This window comes from Takifugu rubripes, chromosome 9 (assembly GCF_901000725.2).
Source record: "Takifugu rubripes chromosome 9, fTakRub1.2, whole genome shotgun sequence".
NCBI classification, from domain to species: Eukaryota; Metazoa; Chordata; class Actinopteri; order Tetraodontiformes; family Tetraodontidae; genus Takifugu; species Takifugu rubripes.
The window spans coordinates 857,538-883,629 of record NC_042293.1 but is presented as its reverse complement, the minus strand read 5'-3'; the positions used below and the strand labels follow the sequence as shown (position 1 = coordinate 883,629).

At 44.7% G+C, this 26,092-nt stretch overlaps 5 protein-coding genes and 1 long non-coding RNA gene across 11 annotated transcripts; 3 read left to right on the top strand and 3 right to left on the bottom strand.

The window, feature by feature from the left end:
• Positions 1–282: 282 nt before the first annotated feature.
• Positions 283–2,238, bottom strand: anapc13 (anaphase promoting complex subunit 13). The gene is made up of 2 exons (XM_003967020.3): positions 1,965–2,238; positions 283–1,609 (listed from the first exon to the last, which is right to left on the bottom strand). Exons 1-2 carry the CDS (start codon positions 2,061–2,063, stop codon positions 1,484–1,486), a joined length of 225 nt encoding a protein of 74 aa, XP_003967069.1. The 5' UTR covers positions 2,064–2,238; the 3' UTR covers positions 283–1,483.
• A 715-nt stretch (positions 2,239–2,953) lies between these two features.
• LOC115251052 (uncharacterized) lies at positions 2,954–3,820 on the top strand. The gene is made up of 3 exons (XR_003889604.1): positions 2,954–3,094; positions 3,176–3,217; positions 3,446–3,820. It is a non-coding gene; the product is annotated as an uncharacterized lncRNA (long non-coding RNA).
• A 700-nt stretch (positions 3,821–4,520) lies between these two features.
• rspry1 (ring finger and SPRY domain containing 1) lies at positions 4,521–12,359 on the top strand. 4 transcript variants are annotated; one of them, XM_011606822.2, is made up of 16 exons: positions 4,522–4,670; positions 5,290–5,342; positions 5,632–5,907; positions 6,469–6,521; positions 6,646–6,758; positions 7,521–7,647; positions 8,400–8,458; positions 8,599–8,665; positions 8,814–8,945; positions 9,030–9,145; positions 9,234–9,377; positions 9,461–9,572; positions 9,817–9,919; positions 10,036–10,188; positions 10,388–10,492; positions 10,674–12,359. In XM_011606822.2, exons 3-16 carry the CDS (start codon positions 5,642–5,644, stop codon positions 10,768–10,770), a joined length of 1,647 nt encoding a protein of 548 aa, XP_011605124.1. In that variant the 5' UTR covers positions 4,522–4,670; positions 5,290–5,342; positions 5,632–5,641; the 3' UTR covers positions 10,771–12,359. The 4 variants fall into 4 exon arrangements, with proteins under 4 accessions (XP_011605122.1, XP_011605124.1, XP_003967068.2 ...); XM_011606820.2 differs by having other exon boundaries at positions 4,521–4,670; positions 5,290–5,907; XM_003967019.3 differs by lacking the exon at positions 5,290–5,342 and having other exon boundaries at positions 4,540–4,670.
• A 312-nt stretch (positions 12,360–12,671) lies between these two features.
• Positions 12,672–16,985, bottom strand: LOC101073601 (rab5 GDP/GTP exchange factor-like). 2 transcript variants are annotated; one of them, XM_003967018.3, is made up of 9 exons: positions 16,857–16,985; positions 16,163–16,343; positions 15,817–16,022; positions 15,243–15,409; positions 15,086–15,167; positions 14,861–14,993; positions 14,701–14,792; positions 14,242–14,498; positions 12,672–13,647 (listed from the first exon to the last, which is right to left on the bottom strand). In XM_003967018.3, exons 2-9 carry the CDS (start codon positions 16,330–16,332, stop codon positions 13,240–13,242), a joined length of 1,515 nt encoding a protein of 504 aa, XP_003967067.2. In that variant the 5' UTR covers positions 16,333–16,343; positions 16,857–16,985; the 3' UTR covers positions 12,672–13,239. The 2 variants fall into 2 exon arrangements, with proteins under 2 accessions (XP_003967067.2, XP_011605121.2); XM_011606819.2 differs by lacking the exon at positions 16,857–16,985 and having other exon boundaries at positions 15,817–16,060; positions 16,163–16,298.
• arl2bp (ADP-ribosylation factor-like 2 binding protein) lies at positions 16,835–20,831 on the top strand. The gene is made up of 8 exons (XM_003967017.3): positions 16,835–16,964; positions 17,418–17,551; positions 17,817–17,886; positions 18,107–18,168; positions 18,292–18,398; positions 18,507–18,592; positions 18,808–18,904; positions 20,090–20,831. Exons 2-8 carry the CDS (start codon positions 17,533–17,535, stop codon positions 20,183–20,185), a joined length of 537 nt encoding a protein of 178 aa, XP_003967066.1. The 5' UTR covers positions 16,835–16,964; positions 17,418–17,532; the 3' UTR covers positions 20,186–20,831.
• pllp (plasmolipin) lies at positions 20,812–25,788 on the bottom strand. 2 transcript variants are annotated; one of them, XM_029841954.1, is made up of 5 exons: positions 25,695–25,788; positions 25,280–25,568; positions 23,877–24,047; positions 23,681–23,791; positions 20,812–22,011 (listed from the first exon to the last, which is right to left on the bottom strand). In XM_029841954.1, exons 2-5 carry the CDS (start codon positions 25,418–25,420, stop codon positions 21,907–21,909), a joined length of 528 nt encoding a protein of 175 aa, XP_029697814.1. In that variant the 5' UTR covers positions 25,421–25,568; positions 25,695–25,788; the 3' UTR covers positions 20,812–21,906. The 2 variants fall into 2 exon arrangements, with proteins under 2 accessions (XP_029697814.1, XP_003967065.1); XM_003967016.3 differs by having other exon boundaries at positions 25,280–25,751.
• Positions 25,789–26,092: the final 304 nt, after the last annotated feature.

Below are 26,092 nucleotides of genomic sequence, written 5' to 3'. Positions count from 1 at the left end.
GATACTTACAGAACAACAATGGACCCTTGTGACTGCTCAAAGAGTAGGTTTATTTCATTGTATTCATACATTTAATTATTTGGAGCTAGTTTGGCACGAATAAACATTGAACTGATGCGATTTTGGTTTCTAGCTGGAAGCTGCAACTGCGGAGGATCCTGCGCTTGCAAAAACTGTTCCTGCACCACCTGCAAGAAGAGTAAGTCCATATATTAATTAGTCAAATTATTGTGATTTGTGATCGTCTTTGGATTGAGGTCTAAAGATCTTGACGGAATAATCCCCGCATGGCCATGTGACCTTGAAGACCTCTTCAAAATAAGTGTTGTGTTTACTGACTGGTTTATCTCCTCATAATAGGCTGCTGCTCATGCTGCCCATCTGGCTGCAGCAAGTGCGCCTCTGGCTGCGTGTGCAAGGGGAAGACATGTGACACCAGCTGCTGCCAGTGAGGAGTCTGCAGCATCAATCATGCACTGACCTTGTGATGTGTCCTCTCATTTTCAAATGTTTGTAAAAATCTAATTTTACTGTTGAAATAAACACCTTTCCACTTGAATACTTGGTTTGTTGTGACTTCTGGGTTTTGAAGTTGGACAGATTTTTAATACCGCAGAATTACCGTATTAGAATTGCATATTAGAAATAACTAAAAAATTATTTATGCATATGTGACTTGAGTCCAATGGGATGAGCAGTGAAGAAGACAAACATAGTTGCAGTTTTAGCTAAATAGCATATGATGCTGAATGTGTCCACATATCTTCCACATTACACACATTTCAGTATTGGTTCTTGCTGAACAAGCTGTAAGACTATTGAGTAGCTGTGTGACTTGGTGAAAAACGGGAGAATTGTGTAAACAGCATTTAAAATATTACAATTTATAAGTCAATCACAACATTATATTAAGACAGTGCATAAAGCAAATGTGTCTGAGAAACAAACACTCCTTCCTGTAGTCTGCAAAAATCACTTTGTTTCTATCAATTCCCTTCTTTGGGTGGTTTCTTTTTTTTCTTCAAAAAATCTATCGCTCCCCCCCCCCCCCCCCCATGTTCTGACCATCAGCTACAAAAGTATCAAGATGTTACAATGTGCAAGCGCTGCTTTTCAAAGAAGGTACCGCAGTAATTCTGAACATCCGAAATTGACATGCAATTGTGGTAACCCTAATAATATAACAGTAGGAAGAAGAACACACGATTTATCAACACAATGCTCAGATTTCAACACAGTCGGCATTATTGTGTGTTTTCTCTGAGCTGTATTTGAAACGTATTGAATGTAAAACTAAAACCAAATACTATGTGGGCGTGTTGTTTTACATACAAATACGAAAACAAGGCGTTGAGATTTTATAATGATAGCAATGCATGAATATTCTAACTGAAAACTGTTTATCAAAACGCATAACAAAATAGAAGTTTAGTTGTTGTGTACATGTGTTTTTCCTGCTCAAGGTCTATGACAGAGCAGTCTTTCAGTTTCCAGAGCTTGGTGTGTTTTCATGCAGACTCTGCAGGGCGAGGTCTGTCCACTTCATCTCCTGCTCTTTTACAGACTCCGTGGATCCTCCATTATCTTGCTCAGCCTCAGGTAGTTCATTCTGTTTGAAAAAAAATTATAAACTTTAGAAAAAGAATAACTGTGGATCAAAACATTCAGTAATATTTTCTTTTAGATATTTACGGTTTTAATGACATATCAATTACCCTGCCTAAAGTAGAATAATTAAAGTGACTCCTTTATAATATAACATTAAATGATTATGTTTAAAATAAAACCAAGTCTTTTCCTGTAAGATATTTATATGCTGCGTCTGGACGATGTGGAAAAACTCTGATGGAGCTGCGTTGTTTTTCTTAGAATCTTACCCATTTTCCTTTTATCTCGCAACATATTTACATACAATATAGTAAATAAACGTATGCACTTTAACTTTATTCAGTCTGCAGATTTACCAGAGGAATGGTAACGTCTTCATAGGGAAGTCTGTCCTCCCTCCAGGCATCATCGGTGAGGTCCAAGACTCTGCCGTCTCGCTGGATTTCACTGTCCATCTTTGGAGCAACACTAACTCACGCACTTAAGCGTGCTGACATGTGCTCTTCACGTCCAGATTGTGAAAAGCGATAAATGAGGTAGGAAAACAGTTTTGTTTTGATGTTGGTTCGTATTTCCGTGCTGCAGGCGCGGAAATTGTACGTCAGGGCGCTTGGTTATGACGTAACAATTTAGACGCTGCTGAAAGATGCGTTCACGATCCGCGGAAAATACATACACAAAGTTTAGTTCTAATAATAACTTTCAAAACGATTGGAGTTACACAGAAATGGAAGATAAAACCCCGTATATACATAGTTTGAAAAAAAGACAACATAAATATCGCTGTGAATGCATATATCCCGTATGTACTAATCGCCGTCTAAAAGAAATTCTGCTTGTTCTGTGTTTATACACGTTGCCACTGAGCGAATGGCATGACGGTTTCTATGGTTACCTCTTTCAAACAGGACGTCCGACATACCAAAAGAAAGGGAAGATAACAGCAGGCACCCTTCCAAATTTGCAGTGGTTTTCTTTCCACAAATCGATTCTAGCTTTTTTTTAAAAATATTTTTGTTTTTAATGATCCTATCTGGACAATTGAAGGTATGGGGCGAAGTAATGTTTCTCTTGTTGATAGCTTACCTTGACCATGTTACACATTCAGTTCAAGAACAAAGAAGAATCCGTTATATACTTCGTTTGTGTTGTAATATAGAGAAAAACATTTGTACTCTTCAAAACTTTGCCATTTCATATGTTAATGTGCAAAGGTGGTTAAAGCACTGAAACCTGATTCAGTCAATGTCTTCAAAAATCAGAAACTATTGGACAACCTTATTTATATATTTTAACAGGCCACCCAAGAACACATGGAAAGTAATGTGGAATCTTGCTACAACCCTGGAAACCCTGTTTTCTCCTGCATGTTGCCTCGACCAGAGCAGGGAACAAAGCCTCAGAATCTGTTCTACAGGACCACCAATGGTGATTATGGTCTGCTGCCTCCGGTCCCGGAAACCACACCACTCGTGTATCACCCCAGGTCGTTCAAATTCTCTCGTCACATGTTAATGTATGGAATGCATCGTGACAATACCCTAAATACGGCTATATCACGGAGCAGGGTGTGTGACTACCCCAATCTACAACACAGCCTTTAATCCACGTAAGTGTGATGCTTCATTCGCACTAATTCTGTTACATTGAACTGCGGTATTAATTGTATGCAATGTATAGATACATGAAATAATAGGGGAAAGGTCTTTGTAGTAAGTAAAGAACATGATTAAAACAAAACTCTGGTGACAAAGAACAACACTGGATCTTATTTTATTTTGTCATGTTGTTATACTTGATAATTATGGAGTTGTGTCCGTATGTGTGTGACTGTTAGGTCAAGATGTCTAACTTGAGAAATCCAGCTGGTCCTGTTCATGAAGACACTGACGGATGACAGATCTGGATGTAGGAACAAGATCCATCCGCACCCAGACCAAGTTTATCCCATCACAACGGCACCGTTTTTGTCATTTTGTTTGCATGTTGGTGAAAACTAATGTGAAATTTCACTCAGAAGTAATCCTGTTTCCACACTTCCCTGATTTAGCGTCGTTGTTGGAGCTACTTGTCTGAATTGTCCTTATAAATATGCACGTTGAAACCCAACCTTCATTTCCTACTGCTCTATTCCATAGAGGAAGAATTGCCTTCAGGATGGGACAAAGCTGTTGAAGTATGTTGCTAAAAACAATAAATAGTTTGAACACTTGGCTCTTTCCTGTCGTTATAAAAGTAAAAAAAGATGATGAAGCAAAAGTCAAGCAGGAATAACATGTGGAGGTACATGTTAATCATTTTAGTTTATGTCTTTTATTTACCCAGTTTATTCCATCAAAACTGCATCGTGTTTCACACTTACATAGAAAATACAGAAAATGCAATAACAGGATTAAAGATGATGAATGAAGATTGGATTTCGGATTACTACGTTAAACTTTTCGTAAATCACACACAGCTTGGTGCTTTCTGGGAATACATTATTTCTGAAGATAAAAAAAGACTGGATTTAGAAATATGACTTCGGGACGTTATTTTGGCTCCAGTGACTCGTGTGGTTTATGCTGCGTTCACGTGCAGTGGGAATGTTTCCAATCAAGGCCGACAATCACCGGTGGATTGGTGGCGTCCTGGGTTCCTCTTAGTCTTGACAATAAACTAAAATATGCAATTACAATAAAATAATTCCAAACTTAACCAGTTCCCGATGGCACCGTGGCCTCAGTTTGGCCCCATTTTTAACCACCGTTTGTGCATTCTAATATGAGTTAGTTTTTTCCCCCGTCCATTCCTATTTTTACCTATAATTATCCCAACGCTTTTCATTCTATATAAAATGGAAGGGGGGATTAAAACGTAATGATAAAATAATATTTTTCTGGTTCCCCCGTTGTGTCACCATTGTACCCAGCAGACATCAGCCCCTGCGTGTGCGTGTCAGCCGCGCCTCCGGAGGGGAGCCTCAGCTGATGACCGACCAGGCTACCAAATGCTACGGAACTTAGCAAACATCTAGCGGTTAGCCTCGTTTATATGTACGGGGAATTAGCAGTAAGTCATATGTAAGTGCCGTTTTCTTTATCTTCGGCAAATATGTGTTGGGAAAGATACGCGGGGCGTGTAAATATACGCCGACTCTCGGCCCCACAGACTGTTAATTGTTTTCAAAACCGTATCTAGTTTAATTTTAGAATCAGAGCCAGCTAACCGGGTTAACGGTTAGCTGGTTAGCAACAACACGATGTTTGTAGTAGCTGCTTGTTTTGGTCATTATTTTGGCCTGGCTTATCTGTGTTTCAACCATGCCGTGTCTTATGTAATAGCATGCAAGTAAGCGCTGAGCTTAAAATATAACCAATAGCTAAAATGTCAAGTAACATTGCTGGACCTGTTAGAATAATGGCTCGGTGGGTGGCTAAGCTCCAGCTGCTTCACTCAGGACAATAGTACTAAAACCCAAATCAAGTATTCCATCGCTACTTTGTCTCGAGTGAACATTGATTGCTTATTAAATGAATTTTCCTCTATATCTTGTGCCTACATAATACGCGGGGAGGCAATTATTTCTAGGGTGTGTCTTTTTAACTGAGTTTTGTTCTTGTTAAAAAGATGCTGCTGATTACAATCCAATAGGGCGAGTTCCATCTTTCCTTTCACGTTATTCTTGTGTTGTTCCTGCAGCTTTGTGAGCTTTGGATGAGTGCTGGACCGGGTCCTGGGGGCTTACAATGATGGTTAGACCTTGTTGCATCACCTGATTCCTCCGGTCTCTATCATCAGCCATACTGTATTACTCACAGACCAGTCCCACATCTCTGCATGGCAACAGCATGATTATTGTGGCTGAACCCACTCAGCCGGCCGGGATAAGAATCCCTAAAAACCAAGCTATCCAAATGATATGATAGTAACTGCTTGGATCACTTTCTGTGCCTGCAGGGGCCTTGCAAAGGTTCTACTCTACCTTTCCTTTTCAAATTCAGTTCCTACAGCCTGGGAGACCTTTGCTTCTGTGGTCTCCAGTACAGGAACCATGGGTAACAGCTGTGTATGTCGTGAGGATAGTGACTTGGAGGATCATCAACATGGATCATCAAGGGCAACTCGAGGGCAGGCTAGACGGCTCGACCATGGTTCAGGAGTAGTTGTGGATGCCGGAGAGGCTAGGAGTAGTCGCCCGAGGGACCCGGTCAGACCGCCGCGCAGAGGACGGGGTCCTCATGAGCCGAGAAGGAAGAAGCAGAACGTGGATAGCTTGGTGCTGGACACACTGGCTGTCATCAGGACACTTGTAGACAAGTAAGTGCACCTATTTCCTGTAAAGCTTTCGTGTTGATGTGTTGCGTCATTTGCTGACATCATGCCGACATCGGGTGAAATAAAGGAAACGTTCCGGCCCTTCTGAGTCCTGATATTTAATGCAGATTTTGAGCCCCCGAAGTCTTGATAAATGACTAATTCTGCAACAGGTAATGTAAGATTTTATTTATTTATTTTTTTTAAAACCGGGATTCTACACGTCAGTCGCATCTTGGATGCTTAATTTCAAGTCGCGGGTTCAACCAAGGTTGTGCTCAAACGGCGTTTGTTCACAGTTTTACTTGAAAACGAGAGTGAAATGAGCTGCAACGCGACTCGCTTGGAACAGTATCTGAGTGTAAAACAAGACGGGATCAGGCAAAAATGCACATCCCAGTAAACAGTTTGCATGAATCGTTCCTTGGGACGGCACTGCTGTGTTATAATTAAAGCAAAAAGACTTTTCTGGTTCAGTTTAATGTCGTGCTCTAAACACACGAGTGTGATTAGTGCACGCTAAGTCCTTCACCGTGACCAAATCTCCACCCTCTTGTTTTTCAGTGACCAGGAACCTCCGTACTCCATGATCACTCTCCACGAGATGGCAGAGACGGGTAAGGAACACGGACCCGTGAGGGTTCGTCTCTGTTGTTGGGTGAAATCCCTGGTTTATGTCTGTGTCCGTGCGTTTGGACGAGGGAACCGTCAGATAACGAAGCCAAACCTGATTTTCCTCAGACGACGGCTGGTTGGAGGTCGTGCAGTCTCTCATCCGAGTGATCCCGCTGGATGATCCGCTGGGCCCCGCGGTGATCACCCTGCTCTTGGACGAGTGTCCCCTGCCCACCAAGGTCAGAGGCTCCCGCTGCACCTGTGCATTAACGCCCCATTTGGGTTTCTGGTGAAATGAACCGTCCTTTGAGTCTAACACAAGCAAAGGCGTGTAAGTATTGACCTGAGCGACGGGACCACAGAGGTGATCTCCAAAACAGAAACCAAACAAAGACGTTTGCCAGTAACACATTTTAATGTGAGGTCACAGCATAAGAAAACAGGAAGGAGCTGAGGAGGAAGCTAATCTCAGTTATTTGAGGTATTATTGTAGGTTATGGAGGGTTTATCCAGTAGAGAAGCCCAGAGTGGTGGACGGCAGCGCTCCCAGGAGGGAGCATGGGCCGACAAACAGGAACCGTTCTACCGCTAACCTTTGTTCTGTGGCGCCTGCTCGCTCCGTGCACAGACAGCCAGCGGGTCTGAGGGTTCTGGCACTGCAGCTGTGCACTTGGACGATAGATCAAATGGATTCTAGTGAATCATTGATGCCGCGTGTCCTTGATAACAAAGTAGATTAGAGTCAGCTGATCTTGGTTAGCGTTATTGGTCGGTGCAGTGACTCAGCTCAACCTGCTCCTGCAGGCGAATCGCAAATCTGTGTGCGGGTCACCTTGATTTTACTGCGTTTGGGTCCTGTTGTGTCGTTCCCCATCTGGATGTGAGGACATTGTGGCAGCAAATGGGCCTGTTATTGTTGTTCGAGTTCCTCTTTTGGCTTGTTTTGATCTGACTGTGACCTCACGTGACTTTGGTGAGATTAACTGACGCTTTCTCTCCAGGACGCTCTCCAGAAACTGTCTGACATGTTGAGTCTGAGTTCAGCTGCAGCGCGACAAGACGCCCTGAATCCTGCAAAACACAGGAACACCACGGCTGTCCTCGGATGCCTCGCAGAAAAACTGGCCGGTACGCCACATTTGTAATCTACAAACCAGCAGCGTTGCTCTGGATTACTGCCTTTAAACTGGGATTTCTGCATTCCAGTCTATTATGGACCGTTCTTTATCCAATATGTGCTAAGTACTTCCTTTATGGCCAAGGTCTAATTGCAGAGATTCATTCATGATATCCATCAGCAGTCAAAAGTTTGGACACAGCCTCTAAGTCAGTGGTTTGTCTCTATTTTTTACCACTTTCTTCGTGGCGTGGCGATCAGGGGAACCTTCCTGGTGGTTCAGTATCTGTGTTTGGGGGTCTGTTGCTGCAGAAGGCCGTGGTTGACCTTTCTCACTTTTGGGTTTTTGCAGATGTTTCTCTTTACTTAGTTGGCTGATTCTTATTTTGGGTTCTACTAGCAGTGAAACGGGGCTGTTAACTGTGCACCACCAGACGGCGGATGGTCTTAAAGGCATTAGGAACGCTAAACATTCCACCGATTAACTGTTGACACACCTGTAGAAAAGCGCTCAAAGGGAGAATCTCATGAAGAATGTGCAAAGCTGTCATAAAAGTAGAATATTCAAACTTTCAAGTAGGTTTGGTTGGTTTGCTGTCCTCAGTATGACTCTACAACATAAAATGTAATAAAAAAAGGTATTTGTACTAGTTTAGCTCATGAAGAAACAGCACTTCCTTCCTATTTGATGCTGACAAAACCACATTTTATCCCATTGATGTCCCATCTTTCATCAACTCATGTCTTTCCTCTGTTGTCAAAGGTCCAGCCAGTATCGGACTGCTGAGCCCAGGAACCCTTGATTACCTCCTGGAGAGTTTGGTCAGCACACACATGCACATTGGCTCTTTTAAAAAATCTTTTTCATATTAGTTCCAGCAGCTCACATGAAAATGATAAAACAAGGATGGGGGGGGGGGTCTAATCATTGCCAATCAATCACATTGTGACTCTCCATGCAGAGCTCTGAGGCCCATCCTACTGTTATGCTGTTTGCACTCATTGCTTTGGAGAAGTTCTCCCAAACAAGTAAGTTTCTTTTAGCTGCTGCTGCTGAAAATATATATAACTATATCTAACCTATCTGCACTATATAAATATCCCATAAATACGCACAGAACTGCGACACACTTTGTGTACCGGTTCATAAACACTCGTGTACTGTTTCCTTGCACAGGCGAGAACAAGCTGACCGTGTCCGAGTCCTGCATTAGCAATCGTCTGGCCGTCTTGGAGTTGTGGGCGGAGCATAGCGACTACCTGAAGAGGCAGGTCGGGTTCTGTTCACAGTGGAGTCTCGACAATCTGTGTGAGTAAAGGCGCGAACGTGCACGCCCTCCATTCGCCGCGTGTCCCCTGGCTGAACGCTTTGCCCGTCTGTGGACGGCTCTAGTCTTAAAGGAGGGTCGGCAGTTCACGTACGAAAAGGTCAACCTCGCCAACATCAACGCCATGCTCAACAGCAACGACGTCAGCGAGTACCTTAAAATCTCCCCCACTGGGCTGGAGGTGAGGCCGAGCGCGACCCTGTTTGGAATTTTGGAATTTGCCGGCCTGTTTCTGAGGCGCTAACCTTTTGTCCCGCCGGCCTCCCCAGGCACGATGCGACGCCTCCTCCTTTGAGAGCGTGCGCTGCACGTTCTGCGTCGACTCGGGGGTTTGGTACTACGAGGTGACCGTCATTACGTCGGGGGTGATGCAAATCGGATGGGCCACCAAGGACAGCAAGTTCCTCAACCACGTACGCGTCCCGTCTTCCCGCTCTCCGCCCGTTTCCCTCTGGCTGTTCCTGAATTCACCCTCTGTTTGCGTCGTGTGCCGCAGGAGGGCTACGGGATCGGGGACGACGAGTACTCGTGCGCTTACGATGGCTGCAGGCAGCTCATCTGGTACAACGCTCGCAGCAAACCTCACGCTCATCCCTGCTGGAAGGAAGGTTTGTACTGGACGCAGATTCCTGCGCTTGCATGTTCAGACGTTCTCGATCAGCGGGTCGGAACCGTAGGTGAGAGGAAACACTCTGGTTCCTTCCTTGGTCCTCCGATGACACCGGTGACGAGCCTGGAATCCAAACATTTTGAGGCTGGTTGGGGCGTTCTGTGGTGCCACCTCTCGCTGGGGTAATTACAGGAGTAATTACAGGTCAGAACCGACCTCTGCTGTCTTTATGTCCTGTCCAGGGGACGCTATCGGCTTCCTCTTGGATCTCAGCAAGAAGCAGATGATCTTCTATCTGAACGGACATCAGCTGCCACCGGAAAAACAGGTCTTCTCCTCGGCCACGTAAGTGCAGCCAAGCTTTGCTTCTCCCGGTGGCGCGTCCCTCGGTCCTTTCCCGCGTCTCTCGCGCCTCATTATCCCCTCCAACGGACCGTGTCTGCCTTCTCGTCGCCCCTCAGGTCTGGTTTCTTTGCGGCCGCCAGCTTTATGTCATACCAGCAATGTGAGTTCAACTTTGGGTCCAAGCCTTTCCGTCACCCACCTTCTGTCAAGTTCAGCACCTTCAACGACTTTGCTTCTCTACAACCCAGTGAAAAGATCATCCTGCCCAGGTGAGCAACGACCCCACAGGCGGGCCAGCCCATAATTCTGCTCGCTTCACACAGTCTCGGTCGTCCCTGTGGAGTAACTCCACTGCACTTCATCTGAGTGTGATGTTCGTGTAGCATTCGCACCTTCAGTGTCGGTGTTTTACTTGTTTTTTACGTGTGTGTCCAGTTCAAACTTGACATGTTTTCCTGTGTCTCCCAGACATCGCCGCCTGGCCTTATTGAAGCAGGTTAGCATAAGAGACAACTGCTGCACGCTGTGTTGCGACGTCATGGCGGACACTGAGCTGCGGCCGTGTGGACACGGGTACGTCTTTAACCTCAGCGAGTCTCTCGTATTAAGGCCGAATGTGGAGTCGGCGCGGAGCAAGAGACGCTTCAACAAGCTGCTTTAGCTCCTTCTGACGTTCTAACATTAGCACGTCCTCAGAACCTTGTTTTACTTGTGTGTCAGCAGTTTTGTAATGTTGTCCCTCATTCCTCCTCAGTGGTATGTGTATGGAGTGTGCCTTACAGTTGGAGACGTGCCCCCTGTGCCGGCAGGACATCCAAACCCGCGTCAGACTCATCGCACACGTCTCCTGACACACTCTTCGGGTGTCGGACAGTTCCGACGGACTCCCAAACCCTACAGACGGCTCCTCCTGCTCTAACCCCCCCTCGTGCTTCAGGGCTGTGAGGACGTGTTGCAAAGATGCCGGAGCTCTGGTCTGGACGCCTGGAAAGAGGAGGTGTGTGTAGAGATGGAGGATAGGAAGAGGAGATGAGAGGGGGAGGGAGGGGATCGTTATCTCCGTCTCCCTTTTTGTGTACTTCTGAAAACTGGCTGCAGAAGCTCGGCAAAGAATCTCCAGCCTTCTATCAACAGCGTGCTCAGAGAACAGTGGGAGGGCTGAGGGACAGGAAATGTCTCATCAGATTCCAGCCAAAATCATGTGCAGTCATTCCACAGTGTCCTTTCAATGGTGGGGAGATCTCTTCTATGTAATCCGGTCACCTTCACGCACACCTGCAGGTCCGACAGAGCTGGGCGGCGGACGGCTGGTAGAACACTATTAAACCCACGGTACCCGTCAGTCGTCATGTTTCCGCGTTGTATCGACGAGGCGTTCTCGAGGTAGCATTTCCTGTCACGAGGTCGTGCCAAGCTTAACGTTGCAGAATTACTCCTTGGCCCCCATTGGGTTTACAAAATTGACAAATCTTCAAAATCATTACGGGATGGCGAGAGACAATACTTGAATTTGCGTGAGATTGTTTGTCAGCACAGCTGATGTCGCTGCTTTTTCTATTCCCTCGTGCTCGGATGTTGCCGTTTTCTCAGCCGTGCGCGTCACCGTTCAAAACGCAGGGAGTCGAATTTACAAATCTGTAAATCGTTCTTATCTCCGACTCGTGCTCTAGCTTAAAAAGCAAAACAACCTGTTGTGAATTTATGTGAGAGATTTGATTGGTGCTAATTAATTTGGCCGCTCCAGCCGGTCGCCCCTCGAGGGGGGGGAGCAGAAATTAAGTCTTAATTTTTGTTTGCGAAGACAAACGAGTTTGACCAAGAGGACAATTGTAATCCAAAAGATTTAATGTGATGGTGTTTTGCTAGTGATGGCAGAATCCCAGTCAAGAGGTACCGCAGGTTTTATTCATACACTTGACATACAAAGCTTTTTATTTTTTGACATTGGATCATTTTTCCTCTCCGTGCTTTGTACAGCGCAGCATATCCCTGCTCTCATGTACCTGCTTTTGTCTTTTTTCCCCTATTTTTCTCTCCATTCTTTACTTGAAGTGTCCCCGATATGACTGACATGTTGAAATATTCTATAAGCCTCATCTGGGTTCAGTTCACATTGCAATGCTGAAAAATTGGACAAATAACAGCAGTATACAAGCGAAACTCTACTGGAATGATTCCCAGAAGACACCAAAATATGCACCTGAGTACGATGAAGGTCCGCTTCGGCCTCTCTAATCCTGAACGCACCTTATCCATGCAGGTGACAGAAAGCGGATACAGATGGATGTGATGCTTCACATGGTAACGTGTACGTTTTGTGTTGTATTTAAGTAATCTGTAAAGGAATTTTACTCCAAAGTTCCCAAAGATGTGACTAATGATTTGAAGAAATGGTGTTTCCTCAATTGTGATATTTGTAATAAATGTATGTACAAGTGAATTAAGTTTCCTCTGCGTGTGATTGAGCTCGTTTAAATTATCTCAAGAGTTGATAGACGTCACTTGTAATTAATGTCCACATGCAATTAATAGAGCAAATCTTTTTTTTTTTCTCAATGTAAACCCCCAAAAGTCCTTAGCGATGAGGATGAACCATTAGAACACTAATTATAATGAAAGACTGACATTTTGAAGGGGCTGAGAAAAAAAAAAACCCAAACACTTTTTGCTGAAATGCCAGAAAGAAACCAGAGTTCCAGAAGTGATGCTGGTGTAGTAATGAACTAATTAATTTCACGTCTACAAGGTCTCATTGTGGTTGTGTGTTGATCTTCAACAGGGTTTATTTTGGACTAATGGAAAACAACATTCCTATTATGGCAATGTTTTCTTACAAAATGCAGCAGATCAATACATTCGAGGATGTAGAACCTTTATTACATTAAGAAATGTAATTAATTTGCTACAGTTGCTTGTGTTGAATGCTTGTAGGTGGTTATACGGTTCCCTCAGGAGGGGCATTTCCCAGGCTGCTGAACTGACTGTTGCCCAGCTGGTGACTTTGTCTAGTTTATTTCTCTGTATAATAGCAGGAAGGTTAGTTTTACCCACTAAAAGTGTTCAGATTAGGTAGAAAGCATTCTTTGCTGTTAATGATTAAATGAGTTCGCACACTTGTTCTCCCTCTAATGGGAGGGCCAGCTGAGCCTTACGAAGCACCAACATATAAAGTGACTTTTTAATGATTGAGAACCAAGCTGTGTTATTAAAATTGATCAATCTCACTATTGATAAAAGCACCGGCTCCACATCAGTGCCACCGTCAGCTGCCTGTATCAGGAACCTTGCTGGGTTGAAATGTGAGTTCCTGGTGGGCTCTCCTACTGAGCACACACTTGGGGTGTGAGTGGATGTGGCAAACGATCGCTGTCCACGTCGTGCGCATCAATTGCAGCAACCGTGCGGGGCAGAATCTCTAAAGGGTACTCCTCCAGGATGTTGTCCACCTCCCGCTGCACGCACTCAGGCCAGGAGAGGAGGTCAGCCTGCATGCTCTGAGCGGCCTCCACCAGCCGCTCCTGTCGAGCAATGAGGCCCGTCAGCTGCTCCAGGTTGTGATTGAGCTGCTCCAACACCGGGTTGGTGGCACCGGCCTCAGCTCGGTGCTGCTCGCCCTCGGCGCTGTGGAACCGCGGCGAGGCCTGGCCCGACATGTAGCGCTCGAACTCCTCGGGGGACAGGTTGAGAGACTGAGCGTCCAACTTCTCAATGAAGGCTACAGCGCAGCACTGGATGACAGAGGTTAGAGGATCAGGACTCAGCAATATAGAGCCAGCAGTAATTTAAAGGGTTAACCAGAGATAATCTAGTCTGAAAATACAGTTACCCGTTATACTCCCACTCCGACACTTTGGATAAGGTCATACTGTAAATGACTGACTGACGGTTGCTGCTCAATTAATTTGGTTTGTTTTAATCATAGATAAAATGGAAATGTATTCTAAAACAAATCAGAAATTGACTCGTATAATCATATATCATGTTTTCCTCTCAATACCCAGGCAAACTGATGGAGTGTGACGCAACTGCGACCACACATGGATGCAGTTCTGTATTCTCGCCACCAGATGTCGCCAGATCTTAGCCTGGGCTTTGGATTTATATATAAATATGACCTGAATTAATACTGTACTTATGTTTAGTTTTTCCGGAAATACTCTTATGTGTTTTTGATTTTAAATGGATTTAAACACTGGTAAAGTTGTGCAGCTGACATAAATGAGCTTTCTTTCATTTGCAATGGGGGATTTTTCACCAGCTTCCTCTTTAACATCATTACTGGATGTTTAGGAGGACCACGGGGTCAAAACAGGGCAACGCACCAGGTTGGTGAAGTAGTACGCCTCCTCGCCAGTCATCAGCCTGCTAGGATTACAGAAGCGAGTGATGTACTGGATGTTGGACTGAAGCCTCGGCGGGTTGGCCTTGAGCACAATGTAAATAAGCGCCGGCAGGAAGTCGTCGGCTGAGGCGGGCTCATTTTTAGTGCTCCGGATGGCGCTGAAGATGTGCTTACAGCAGCGTTTGATGCATCCAAGCTTGTCCTGCGGCACCTTCTTTGAGTCCATTTCAATGATGTCTCAAAAAGGAAAGAAAGAAAAAAAAAAGGACTTAATACCATTAAGAGCCAATATTTAGCTTATTTTAAGCAATTTTTGAATCATCTGTCATCTTTGACGGTTGACTTTCTTTGTTAAAACACTAATTATGTGCTTATGAAATAACCTGGGGGCTGTTATTATTACAACAAGCACTCTGGAGGCATAGCCATCCACACCCACCTGTTATTGCGTTGACCACCTTGTCTGAGACTTCGGGGATTTCTTCCTCTATAGGAACACACAGCATCTGAATGGTCACCCAGTGCAGCTCCCTGAAATACAAGTTCAAAGATGTAAAGTCGTCTGTTTATCTGCCGCTGTTCCAAACACGGCTTCTCACCGTATCCTCTTCTGTATGGCCAAGTCTTTCCTCTCGTCGTCGGTGGTTTCCGGACAGAAGGCAACCTTATACATGCGAGACATGATGTACTTCTCCACTTGGTCCATCACCTGCTCCACTGACTCCGAGGAGCCTGGGGACCAACGTTTTGAAGAAGAAAAGCTTAATTGTGCTTCAATGGCTGTTATTTAACGAAATGGGGACTGCAAAGATCTGAGAACGAACCCTTGAAGTGACCGGTCAAGCGGTCGGCCATGTTCTGGTAGAAGTCCTGGACGCATTCGGACAGTTCGTCCGCTTTCAGCTCCTGACGGGTCGAGAGGCGCAAGTGTCAGTTTGGGTTTGCGACATGAGACCCGGGGCGGAGAAGGCCTTCTCTAACCTTCTTACTTGACACGTTCATGATGAAAACCCGGCACTGCTTGAGGATCTCTCGTCCCGGCTTGTGGAGGTTTTTTAAGAACTCCGTGAAGTCCTTGGACACCTGGTCCATCTCCAAGCTGGTATGGCGGTTAATGGATGGACTGATGGTCCTGCCTTCCTGGGTTTCTGGCACAGGAGGAGTTTGTTGTTAAACCTTAAATCAATGTCAGGCATCTGAGATGGACTTTATTTTCATTCTTATTTAAAACCAACTATTTTTCCCTTGTAGCCAATTCAGAATCTCTTTTCTCTCTGTAAACCTTCCCAACCAGCCAATCAACTTTACTTGTTCTTATTTGATTATTATCAAATTGGCTTGTATTTGTGGGTGGGTTTAAGAAAACTGAAAGTTGTGTTTAAAGCATGCTTGAGACTGTTTTTGTGGCCTGTGGTCAGACTGATTCCTATCCACCTCTCTACCTTGTGTGACTGTGGATTCTACATTAAGCTAATTTTGCCCAAAAAGTTGTCATTATTTATGATAATAACACGCTCTGCTGTCTGACCAGGCCAGACGAAAGTCGACATCCTACCTTTCTTAGGGGTGCGTGACGAAGAACTGCTGAAGAACTTCTTCACAGTGGTGACTTTCCGTGTCTTCTCATTGGTTTTCTTCTCCTCAAATTTGGAGAAGGGTCCCAGAGACGGGGGAGCCGGGTGTGTTTGGGATGCTGCGGCCTGGGACTGGGACTGCGTGCCCTGGGTGCTGGCATAGGCTGCCTCCTCCTCTCGCTGCAGCCTGGCACACATGACAAATAGCTTTCAATCGTTTCAATCCTGGGTAAACGGACACAATAGAAAGCATGAACCCGCCACACTGTAGCACAATATACTGAACGTAGGGAATAAAAATGTCAGCGCTGATGCAAACAGGCTTACTTCTCTGCCAAAGCCCAGTCATCCTGGATCTGCTTCTGCCGCACTTGCTGGTATTCCTCCCTCCAGCACTTGGAGCACAGGCCGTGCCACGCAGTGTTACCATAATAACCGCATCCCTTTTTGCAAAGCAGGTCCGACTGGTCCACGTGTATCCCTCGCCGCTGGCTCATGATGTGACAACCTGGAGGAGGGGAAAAGAAGAAAAGATCTGCGTGTTTGCACAAGTCTAGTTTGGGAGGTTCGCATGGAAAGTGTCTCAGTTCAGCTTTGGCTTGCAGGTGTGTGGGCAACTCTCACGGTCTACCGCAGACTAATCCATGGATAAAAGCTTCGGAACATCAAGTGTGTCTAACCAAACAACCGAGGCTTTGGGAAAATGTCTTTCATAACTGACTCTTGCGGCTCCCTGCTTATTAATCTATTATCCGTCTGAGTGATAGACACGTTTTTAGCGTTCGGAACCGTAATACTAACCCTTAAGACAAATGCCTTAAGACAAGTGTCACTTGACCTTCATGCCCCAACCATCATCTTTTTCCACTGGTTTAGTCATTGTTCACCAGAGGCTCCGGTTAGCGGTACACTACACTACAACGGTACAGGTTTTTAGCTTAGCTGTCAAAAAGACAAACCACTCGAAAGGCAACTAATGAACATCACGATTAAGACATATTTTATCAAGCCACGGACTTACTTTGATATCGGCTGGAACTGTTTTTACCGATTTAACACGGATACAAAGCTCCAGCAGAACGCTGGCTGCTGCAGACACTGGCGGTGACGTCACGCCCACAACACGGAAGTATGCTCACGACATGACGACATAGCTGTTAATTAAACGAAGAACTAATGATAAATACATCGGGATGGATACATTTCCGTGTAACGTAGCTAGTAACGGGGAATGAAATATTGAATATTGAACGTAATATGGAACAAATTAAAAACCTTTCTTATACTCCTGGCCTGGGTTTGTTTCGTTTTGGGAGTTACGTAACAGGTCAATGTTCGCTACATTTATTTATTTATTGGGTGGGAGGAAGTTGATAAGGGTCAATTTACATCATTGAGCGAAAAATGGTATTTGTAATACCCAGATACGTCATTCTGAATGGTTGAGAAATGTTGTTTTCACGCTGAATTATTAAAAGCAAGCTGTTAGTCAGAAGCATATTTTTCCATACACATTTTAATAGAAAGAATAATGTAATATTGGATAATCGTGACCGTCGATCGTGGTTTTATTCGTCCCTAGGAACCATAGTACGCTTTTCCTTTTCGACCGGACGCGACACAAAGGCGCACATATTCTCCGTTTCCTTGGTAACATCGATTATACATTCGCTATTTACAGGGCTTTGAAACGCGAAATGGACGTCCAGGAACAACGTAGGTCATTTAATCTCATCTTGCCACAAGTAATGTTGCTCAACAAATGTATGAATTTAGAATATAAATCCAAACTATTCATAAAATCACATTTAAACACGCTAAGGTTAGCTAACCAGCAGCTAGTAGGTCTAGTTTTTGAGCCTTTGTCAAGTATTTATGTTCCAACGTCGCTTTATTGCGAAATGCAATAATTCAGCTTTTTACAACAAATGGTCGTGTGGTTAAAATAGGAGCTCAGATGGTCTTTGTAAATATTCTGTAGATGGAAGGTCCTGTGGAGAGAACATGGTTGACATGGTGGACTTGGATGAAGAAAACTTTGCTAGTTCCAGGTGGGTTCTCTCTAACTTTCTTCAAAACCTTTGAAGAACACCAACATCTCAGAATACCAATTCTTAACCCATTCCAAAATCGTAAATATGCGAGAGGGCAGATAATGTACGAGTAAAAAGTGAAGGAAAGATTTCGCTGCCGCACTGATCAAAGACTTCCTCCAATGTTGATGAAGATGTTTTGCCTGACTTGAACCTCCTTTTGTGCTTCTCATTTCAGTTCTTCAGTCACCGATGCTTCATTTGATGCTGTTATTGGCTGTATAGAGGATATAATCATGGGTATTATGGCTTTTCCTATATTGTTAATCAGGTCTCCTTCAATACTACGGAACTACCCATGGACAGAAATGGAATGGACTTAAATAAAAAGGAAAACGTGCTGTACATCATATTTCTTTTTAGAGGAGAAGTTCCAGCAGCTTCAACAGAGTTTCCTGGAGAAGCACTACCTGGAGTTTGATGACTCTGATGAGAACAAGCTCAGCTACACAGCAATCTTCAATGAATATGTGAGTTATTGGACAGCTTGTTGCTTTATAATGAAACTCACACTCAGCCTGTTCAGTACTTTATCGTTCGTTTGACTTTATTAATCTGAAGTCTGAGTTTTTTTCCAGGTTAATTTAGTGGAAAAACACCTGGAGGAGCAGCTGATGCAGAGGATCCCTGGCTTTAACATGAGCACATTCATAGACATTCTCATGTAAGAGGTGACATCTAGATTTCTCCCTAATTAACTCACACATGTCTTTGCTCAACACCTTACATTAAGATATTTAAAATGATTTCGTAATTGACTGATTTATTATTTTATCAGACATGAGTAAGTCAACTTGTCTGATGGTTCTTTCAAATCCCGGCTTTATCGCGTGGAAATCGTAATGACGTAAAGCTGCATTCTTTCCGTTTCATCTGCAGGCAGCACAAAGAGGAGGTTTCTGGTGATATCTTTGACATGCTGCTGACATTCACTGACTTCTTGGCCTTCAAGGAGATGTTCCTGGCATACAGAACTGTGAGTTTAAGCATTAAACTGATATCGATCCGATACTTTGGCAATAGATTAATAAAAAGTTAATTATTATTATTAATGAAACAAAGATCCATGTGTCACTAGCGAGTCATACAGTGGTATGAGAAAGTCTGGGCACCCTTGACAATTGGCATTATTTTTATTCTCCAATCATTGGGTGTTTTAATTCACAACTTGCCTACCACTTCTGGCTTAAGAAGAGCTGTGCCCGTGGCCTTCCATTTCCTCACATGTTCCTGACAGTGGAAACTGACAGCTGAACTCTTTCGGACAGCTTTTTGTAACCTTCCCCTAAACCATAGTGCTGGATATTCTTGGTTTTGAGATCATCAGAAAGTTGTTTTGAGGCTCCCATGTTGCAGCTCTTCAGAGGAGTGTCAAACAGAACGAGAACTGGCATTTGGCCACCTTAAATACCTTTTGTCATTATTGGATGCACCTGTCAATTAAGTTCAAGGCTTAATGAGCTCACCAAACCAACTTTGTGTGTCCAATTAAGTTGTGATGATTGGTTACAGGCCATCAAAGCAACAAATTATACAATGGCGTACTATGAATACTTAAACTCTGTGTTTGGAAATCAAGCCAACACTTGGCTCTTATGGGCAAATGAAGGACATGCCACCAAGATCATTTTGTGTGAAGTCAGAGTCCATTATTACGCAACCTCAGAGGGGGTGCCCAGACTTTCTCATACCACTTTACATATAAACCACCCGCTTTACTAGTACACCTATTTATTGTGGAATATTATTCCACAATAAATAAACTTGCACTTTATACACCTAAAATACTTTGCTCTATATAAACATATCTCTTGTCAACAACTATGAACATGCTGGGAAAAAAACCATGAAAAAATTAAATAAAAATGCTGCATTTCCACAAAAGTAAAAATAACAAAAACATTCCATTTTCTCTGCTCTTGGGCCATTTTCTAAAAATAAAATGTAAACTTTAAATATCTTTTGTTTTGAGCTTGAGCTTGGCGCATATGACCTAAAGAGTCGTGAGACTTTGTACGTTGGTCAGAACTGGTGAAAAATACAATACGACCGGATTGGTCACGTGTGGAGAACGCAACATTTTTGATACACCCCCATCTGAGCACGGACTTTGGTCTCTGGTCTGGGCTTCAGTCCCACTTCTGTGGTTGTGTTTGTACAGGAGAAGGAAGGCCGCGGTCTGGACCTGAGTCAGGGGCTGCTGATCACACCTCTGATCCCCAGCGGCTCTGAACAGCTCGGCTCCAGTGGATCATAGTGACACACAAACACATGCTGCCCCCGACCTCTTCTATTTTTCCTTCAGATGTTGTTTATGCGCCTTTAAATGTGTTTAGTCTTATTTTCTGTTACACTGCTGCTCACACTGCCCATAAACCCCAGTTCCTAAGATGTTTCCCCTTGAATCTTGAACGTGCTGTCAGGAGCTTCTTTAAGTGTAAATGATGGACTTAGGTCTTGCATTAGACATTGCGGCTAAGTGGAATATTTCAATCTTATTTTATTGGAATATCCAGGTGGCTGTTAAAGGATTATCCTCTTATTTGCGTTGGTGCGTGAGCTCTAAACTTGCTGGCGCTGGACCTTTTCCAGTCACCCTTCTGGGACTATCATGGAAGCCATTTTATATGAGTAAAAGTTAAGGTTTGCCATCTTTGCCTGGTATTTCAAGAAAATGTATAGGAAAACATTGTTCTGTACAGTGATGCTTTATGATGTTTTTAACCTACATTTGCTCATTTGGACTTGGTGCCTGTTTAAGTGACTTTTATATGTATTGGGTCCAGTTTTCCACGCAGATTCAGAATGTTTACTTGTCAAATGTGAAATAATATTTATGCCATTGAATCATGTCAATTTGTTGGTACAGAAAAATGTCAATAAAGTTATGAAAGCCTTTAAAAGCTGAATGCTTCATTGGAACACACACATATCATCAAGCTATTGAGAGAAACATAGCAAGCTTCACAAACCCGTAATAACGGCCGAAGTAATTAGCGGTAGGTATAAAATGAGACTTTAGTGGGTACGCAGGCTAACAGAGCACAGCAGAGTGTTTCTGGACATTTATGGTTTGATAGTTCCTCTCTGGCACTTTGGCTTGTTTCTTGTGTAACTCAGCACTTTATCATGTCAGGTTATTGATGCCAGTAACCACTGACAGGACTTACGCGTGCAGATTTAAAGCTCTTTAAACCGGTTCCAAATGATGATGTCAAATGAGATCCGGCGATAGATTTATGTGCTCTGCAGTGGAACACTTTGCTGCATAAATCTGCCTGCTATCACATCGTTGTCATGTGCGTGTGGTTAATAATCACCCTAAGAGCAGTAAAAGTAGCAATTTTAGCAAGAGCGATTTCCAGATTATTCTCAAATCCAGTGGCTGTGAAATCACAGAATTTTTGTGTCAGGAAAATATAGATTGATCCATTTAAAAAGAATTCATAATTCCATTTTTCTTAAAAACAAAAAAAGACACATTTACAAAAATAAAATTACCAAATTTCTCAGGAATATATGTAAATGGTAGGGAACTTATCAAAGTTTAGCTTCAGCTGCAATGTACTTTTTAAAGCCTTGGAGTCAGTTGGTCTCGCACATGAGCAGAGCACCACTTTCACAGCGGCTGTAGTTCAATATAATTCTGCCCTTTATTATCCCCTTAATTTATTATTCATTATAACTCCATATGAATCTGTATCTATAGTAAACAGACTCTATGCTAAAGTGTTTAAGCTGCCAGAAATGAGTATTAAATCAGAATTATGTACATATTGTACTATATCATTACTTGCTTAATCTTATCCAAATGAAATTCGATCAGTTTTTATTACGGAGCTTTAGGTCACCCTCGGCAGCCGTAAAGGTCCTGGGACGCTCTGGATGAACCACCAGCTGATGTTTTAAAGGATCACAGTATTTTCTGTCTGGAGGAACATGAGCAGAAGCTTCTCCTGGGGGGACTTTCCACCCGTCTTATGCTGGCACTGTGCTGGCAACATTTCCTCTGTCTCGCTTCCACTCCAGGTAGGAAAAGACAGCACTAATACCGTACGCCAGGGTCACCACGGCGCCGAAGAACTGGCAGACAGGAAGGAGAAAAGAAATAGATTACACGTCTTAGATGAGTGAATGGGGAGGAGCAAGGATGACATTTCTGGCTAAAACAATAGATAAGATGTGTGTGTGTGTGTGTGTGTGTGTGTGTTTGCTATAAAGGTACCAGAGTATCAGAATACAGCTGTGTTGCCGGTCCAGAAAACTTCAAATGGCTGATTGAGGATTAAGATGTGATTTCAATGTTAAAGGTAGAATTGAGTTTAGTTTAAGTTAGCTGTGATGGACAGAGTTGGTTAGAGTAGACCCTGATGAGGGATAGAGTGGTAGATGATGGGTGGATGGATGATGGGTGGATGGATGGATGGATGATGGGTGGATGGATGGATGATGGACGGATGATGGGTGGATGGATGGATGGACGATGGGTGGATGGATGGATGGATGGATGGATGGATGGATGGATGGATGGATGGATGGATGATGGGTGGATGGATGGGATGGATGGATGGATGGATGGATGGATGGATGGATGATGATGGATGATGGGTGGATGATGGATGGATGATGGGTGGATGAGTGGATGATGGATGGATGGATGGATGGATGGATGGATGGATGGGTGGGTGGATGGATGATGGATGATGGGTGGATGGATGGATGATGGTGGATGGATGGATGGATGATGGGTGGATGGATGATGGATGATGGATGGATGGATGGATGGATGGTGGGTGGATGGATGGATGGATGGATGGATGATGATGATGGTGATGGATGGATGATGGATGGATGGATGATGGATGATGGGTGGATGATGGTGATGGATGGATGGATGATGGATGGATGGATGGATGATGGATGATGGGTGGATGATGGATGATGGTGATGATGATGGTGGTGATGATGATGATGGTGGATGGATGATGGGGATGGATGGATGGATGGGATGGATGGGATGGATGGATGGGTGGATGGATGATGGATGAATGGGTGGATGGATGATGATGGATGGATGGATGGATGGATGGGTGGATGATGGATGGATGGATGATGGGTGGATGATGATGATGGGTGGATGGATGGATGGATGGTGGATGGATGGATGGATGGGTGGATGGATGATGGATGAATGGGTGATGATGGATGGATGGATGGATGATGGATGGATGGATGGATGGATGGATGGGTGGATGGATGGATGATGATGGATGGATGGATGGATGGATGGGTGGATGGATGGATGGATGGATGGATGATGGATGAATGGGTGGATGGATGATGATGGATGGATGGATGGATGGGTGGATGATGGATGGATGGGTGGATGGATGATGGATGGATGATGATGATGGATGGATGGATGGATGGATGGGTGGATGGATGGATGGATGGATGGGTGGATGGATGATGGATGGATGATGATGATGGATGGATGGATGGATGGATGGATGGATGGATGGATGGATGGATGGATGGATGATGGACCTGCGTACATAACTGCCCCACTTTGCCTTAATAATTGTGCATTGGCTTCAGACAGCAGGGAGGAGGGGGTGGGGGTGAGGGTGGGGAGGGGTGGGGGAGGGGGTGGTTACTGTAAAGACTTCCTGTCACATGACCAGCTGGAGCCTTGTGAGGCTGCTGCCGTCCTCATGTCTCCCCAGGACCTGAGGCTTCTGCTCTAGCTTACTGCGGCAGCTCCCAGGTAATCCTCGAAGAAGAAGCCCCGATGCGCCGTGGCGGCGTTGGTCAGGAAGGCGGTCAGATAGAGCACCGCTGCAACGCCGTTATAGATCATCATCTAAACAAGGAGAAACCACATCGGGTCACCATTCCTCGGAGCCAGTAACGGGTCCTGGGCCGGGCCCGAAGCAAAGTTGTCCTACCACCAAGACCCAGGGGACGGAGATCATCCTGTTGATGCTGAAGAGGCCGACGACGAACAGGCCGATGGTGAGGAGCCAGAGGGTGACGGCCACAAACATCACCCAGCCGTACGCGGCCGCGTGCACGTAGGGGGTGCTGGCGATCAGCGCCCAGTGGATCATCCCCAGGACCTGCCGAGGAGGGACACACATTTTAATAAGGTTCTGCTTTATAGGCCCGTGGCTCCGACCGCCCGTCCATCTCCTGTCCCGCCACACAGACGGTCCATTTTGTATGCAGAGATCAGGTGTCCTCGGAACACACCTGATACGTGCGCACACACAGCTGCTGCTCTGACGGTGACCTTTTCCGGAGCGCCAGAGAACGCAGGACAACCGTCCCCACACAGTTCTCAGTCCTCTAGATGGGACGCTGGTCCCTGGTCCACACCATCACAGGACACACTCACTCACACACACCGACGACCCGCAGGCGCCAGGTTTCACTCTGGGTTTTAGAGGTTTTCACCGCAATAAAGCCGCGTGTTTGCAAGTCCTTCCACGGGTTGTGCACGTGGTGGCTTTATCACAGGGAGCTGCCGTTCCTTCGTTAACCTTTGAACATCATAACTGCAGTAAATTTCAAATCTGCCGGGTCACTAATGCCATCTGTCACAAGACTAATGACAAGTTGTTTCACGACAGCAATTGTATAACAATGGGACTCTCCCACACACATCCTTGTACTTCTATCTTTGTGAGGACCTTCATAGGTATAACCCCCCCCAACCTGATCCTCACTCAAGCCCTGACTTAAACCCAAGTATACCTTAAATGCTCAGTTTGTAGCAAGTACAAGAACACACACACACACGGACATTAAAAACCAAGAATTTGCTTGTTTGTCTGCCCGCTAGTTATTTAAATAGCAAACCGATTAAATGTAAGCGAAGTCGCTAAAGCTTCAGTTCTCTGGTTACATCAACGCTCCCTGCACGGCCCCACTACTACACCACCCTCGAGAGAGACGTAAGGAGTTGACAAATGTTTAACAAAGTTCACATTTTTACACAGGATGAACATTGTCCTCCGATCCTCGGAGGCTAAGCTAAGTTCACCGAGAAGGTGGAGCCGCCACTCCTGGTTATCTGCTCCATGAAACCACACAAGCAAAGTGGTGAAGCTGCTGTCATGTTGACTGAAATCTTAATCGGTCACCCACGAGGACACAAAGAGCATTTCAGCCGAGCATCCTGCATATTAGACATATATCAACATATCATATACTGTGTCCTTGGACTTTTGTCTTTGTGAGGACTTTCATTGGCATCATGCAAAAGGTTCTCACTTTGCTTGTAGACTCACTCACACACACACACACACACACACACACACACTCACACAGATTTTTAGTCATTACGTACTATTTCAATTATCATGAGGATGGCCACGATGCTTCGGAGGAAGGACATGTCCATCATGCCGGTGACTCCCCTGAAGCTGTTCCCCCCCTGGGAGTGGGGGGAGCTGGTCTCCGTGCTAACTTTGGATGGGAAGTCTGCCATGGTGTGCGTGGGAATCGGTGGCTCGGGAATAGGCGCTCCAACAACCGAACCCCTACGGTCGACGCGTGGGTCTCCTCCTCGGAAACGTCTTCAGGAAAGGTGAGGTCGAGCTGCAGCGCCCATTGGCTTCATCCACAAAGTCTTCAAACTAGAAAGAGGGTCCATCCAACATTAGTGTGATAAATGAGGGTTAAAGATACAGACGAACTGGAAACAGAGAAAGAGCTTGAGGGTCAGAAAGAGCACAGGTAAATTCTCCAGTGACTGCGTTCACCTGACAGGTGTTTAACGCTGCTCCCTTCCTCCCTCTCTCTCTCCCTCCCTCTCTCTCTTTCTCTCTCATTGTTATTTACACCCTTTTATACCCCCCCCCCCCCCCACCACCCTCCTATATCATTCTGACGCATCCCATATGGATAAAACCCCATACAAATCGTGCTCAGTTGCTCCCCCTCGCGGTGGGTGTTCGAAGTGCATATTTTGAGGAAAATATTAACTTAGATAAGATAAAATATCTAGAACAAAAAGCACTGAGACAACCAAGACCTCTGCCAAGCAGGAACATTCCCCATATATAGTGACTAACAGCAGTAGTATAGTATATATAGGCCATAGTAACACAAAGCTACAAAATATAGTAATATAGTAGGGCACCATGTGATCAAAGCCGCT

Bases quoted from the DNA above. Each gene is read 5' to 3' on its own strand.
- pllp (XM_029841954.1), bottom strand. From the start codon at position 25,420: ATGGCAGACTTCCCATCCAAAGTTAGCACGGAGACCAGCTCCCCCCAC. The intron at 23,792-23,876 runs GTAGGACAACTT...CTCCTTGTTTAG, and splicing joins CCGTCCCCTGGGTCTTGGTG to ATGATGATCTATAACGGCGT. The intron at 22,012-23,680 runs GTAAGCTAGAGC...CCTGTCTGCCAG, and splicing joins ATTACCTGGGAGCTGCCGCA to TTCTTCGGCGCCGTGGTGAC.
- rspry1 (XM_011606820.2), top strand. From the start codon at position 5,510: ATGATAGTAACTGCTTGGATCACTTTCTGTGCCTGCAGGGGCCTTGCA. The intron at 6,522-6,645 runs GTAAGGAACACG...GATTTTCCTCAG, and splicing joins CCACGAGATGGCAGAGACGG to ACGACGGCTGGTTGGAGGTC. The intron at 9,573-9,816 runs GTTTGTACTGGA...TGTCCTGTCCAG, and splicing joins TCATCCCTGCTGGAAGGAAG to GGGACGCTATCGGCTTCCTC.
- arl2bp (XM_003967017.3), top strand. The intron at 18,169-18,291 runs GTATTATGGCTT...ATTTCTTTTTAG, and splicing joins TATAGAGGATATAATCATGG to AGGAGAAGTTCCAGCAGCTT. The intron at 18,399-18,506 runs GTGAGTTATTGG...GTTTTTTTCCAG, and splicing joins CAGCAATCTTCAATGAATAT to GTTAATTTAGTGGAAAAACA.
- anapc13 (XM_003967020.3), bottom strand. From the start codon at position 2,063: ATGGACAGTGAAATCCAGCGAGACGGCAGAGTCTTGGACCTCACCGAT. The intron at 1,610-1,964 runs GTAAATCTGCAG...TTTTTCAAACAG, and splicing joins AAGACGTTACCATTCCTCTG to AATGAACTACCTGAGGCTGA.
- LOC101073601 (XM_003967018.3), bottom strand. From the start codon at position 16,332: ATGAGCCAGCGGCGAGGGATACACGTGGACCAGTCGGACCTGCTTTGC. The intron at 15,410-15,816 runs GTAGGATGTCGA...CTCCTGTGCCAG, and splicing joins GTCACGCACCCCTAAGAAAG to AAACCCAGGAAGGCAGGACC. The intron at 15,168-15,242 runs GTTAGAGAAGGC...TCGACCCGTCAG, and splicing joins TGAACGTGTCAAGTAAGAAG to GAGCTGAAAGCGGACGAACT.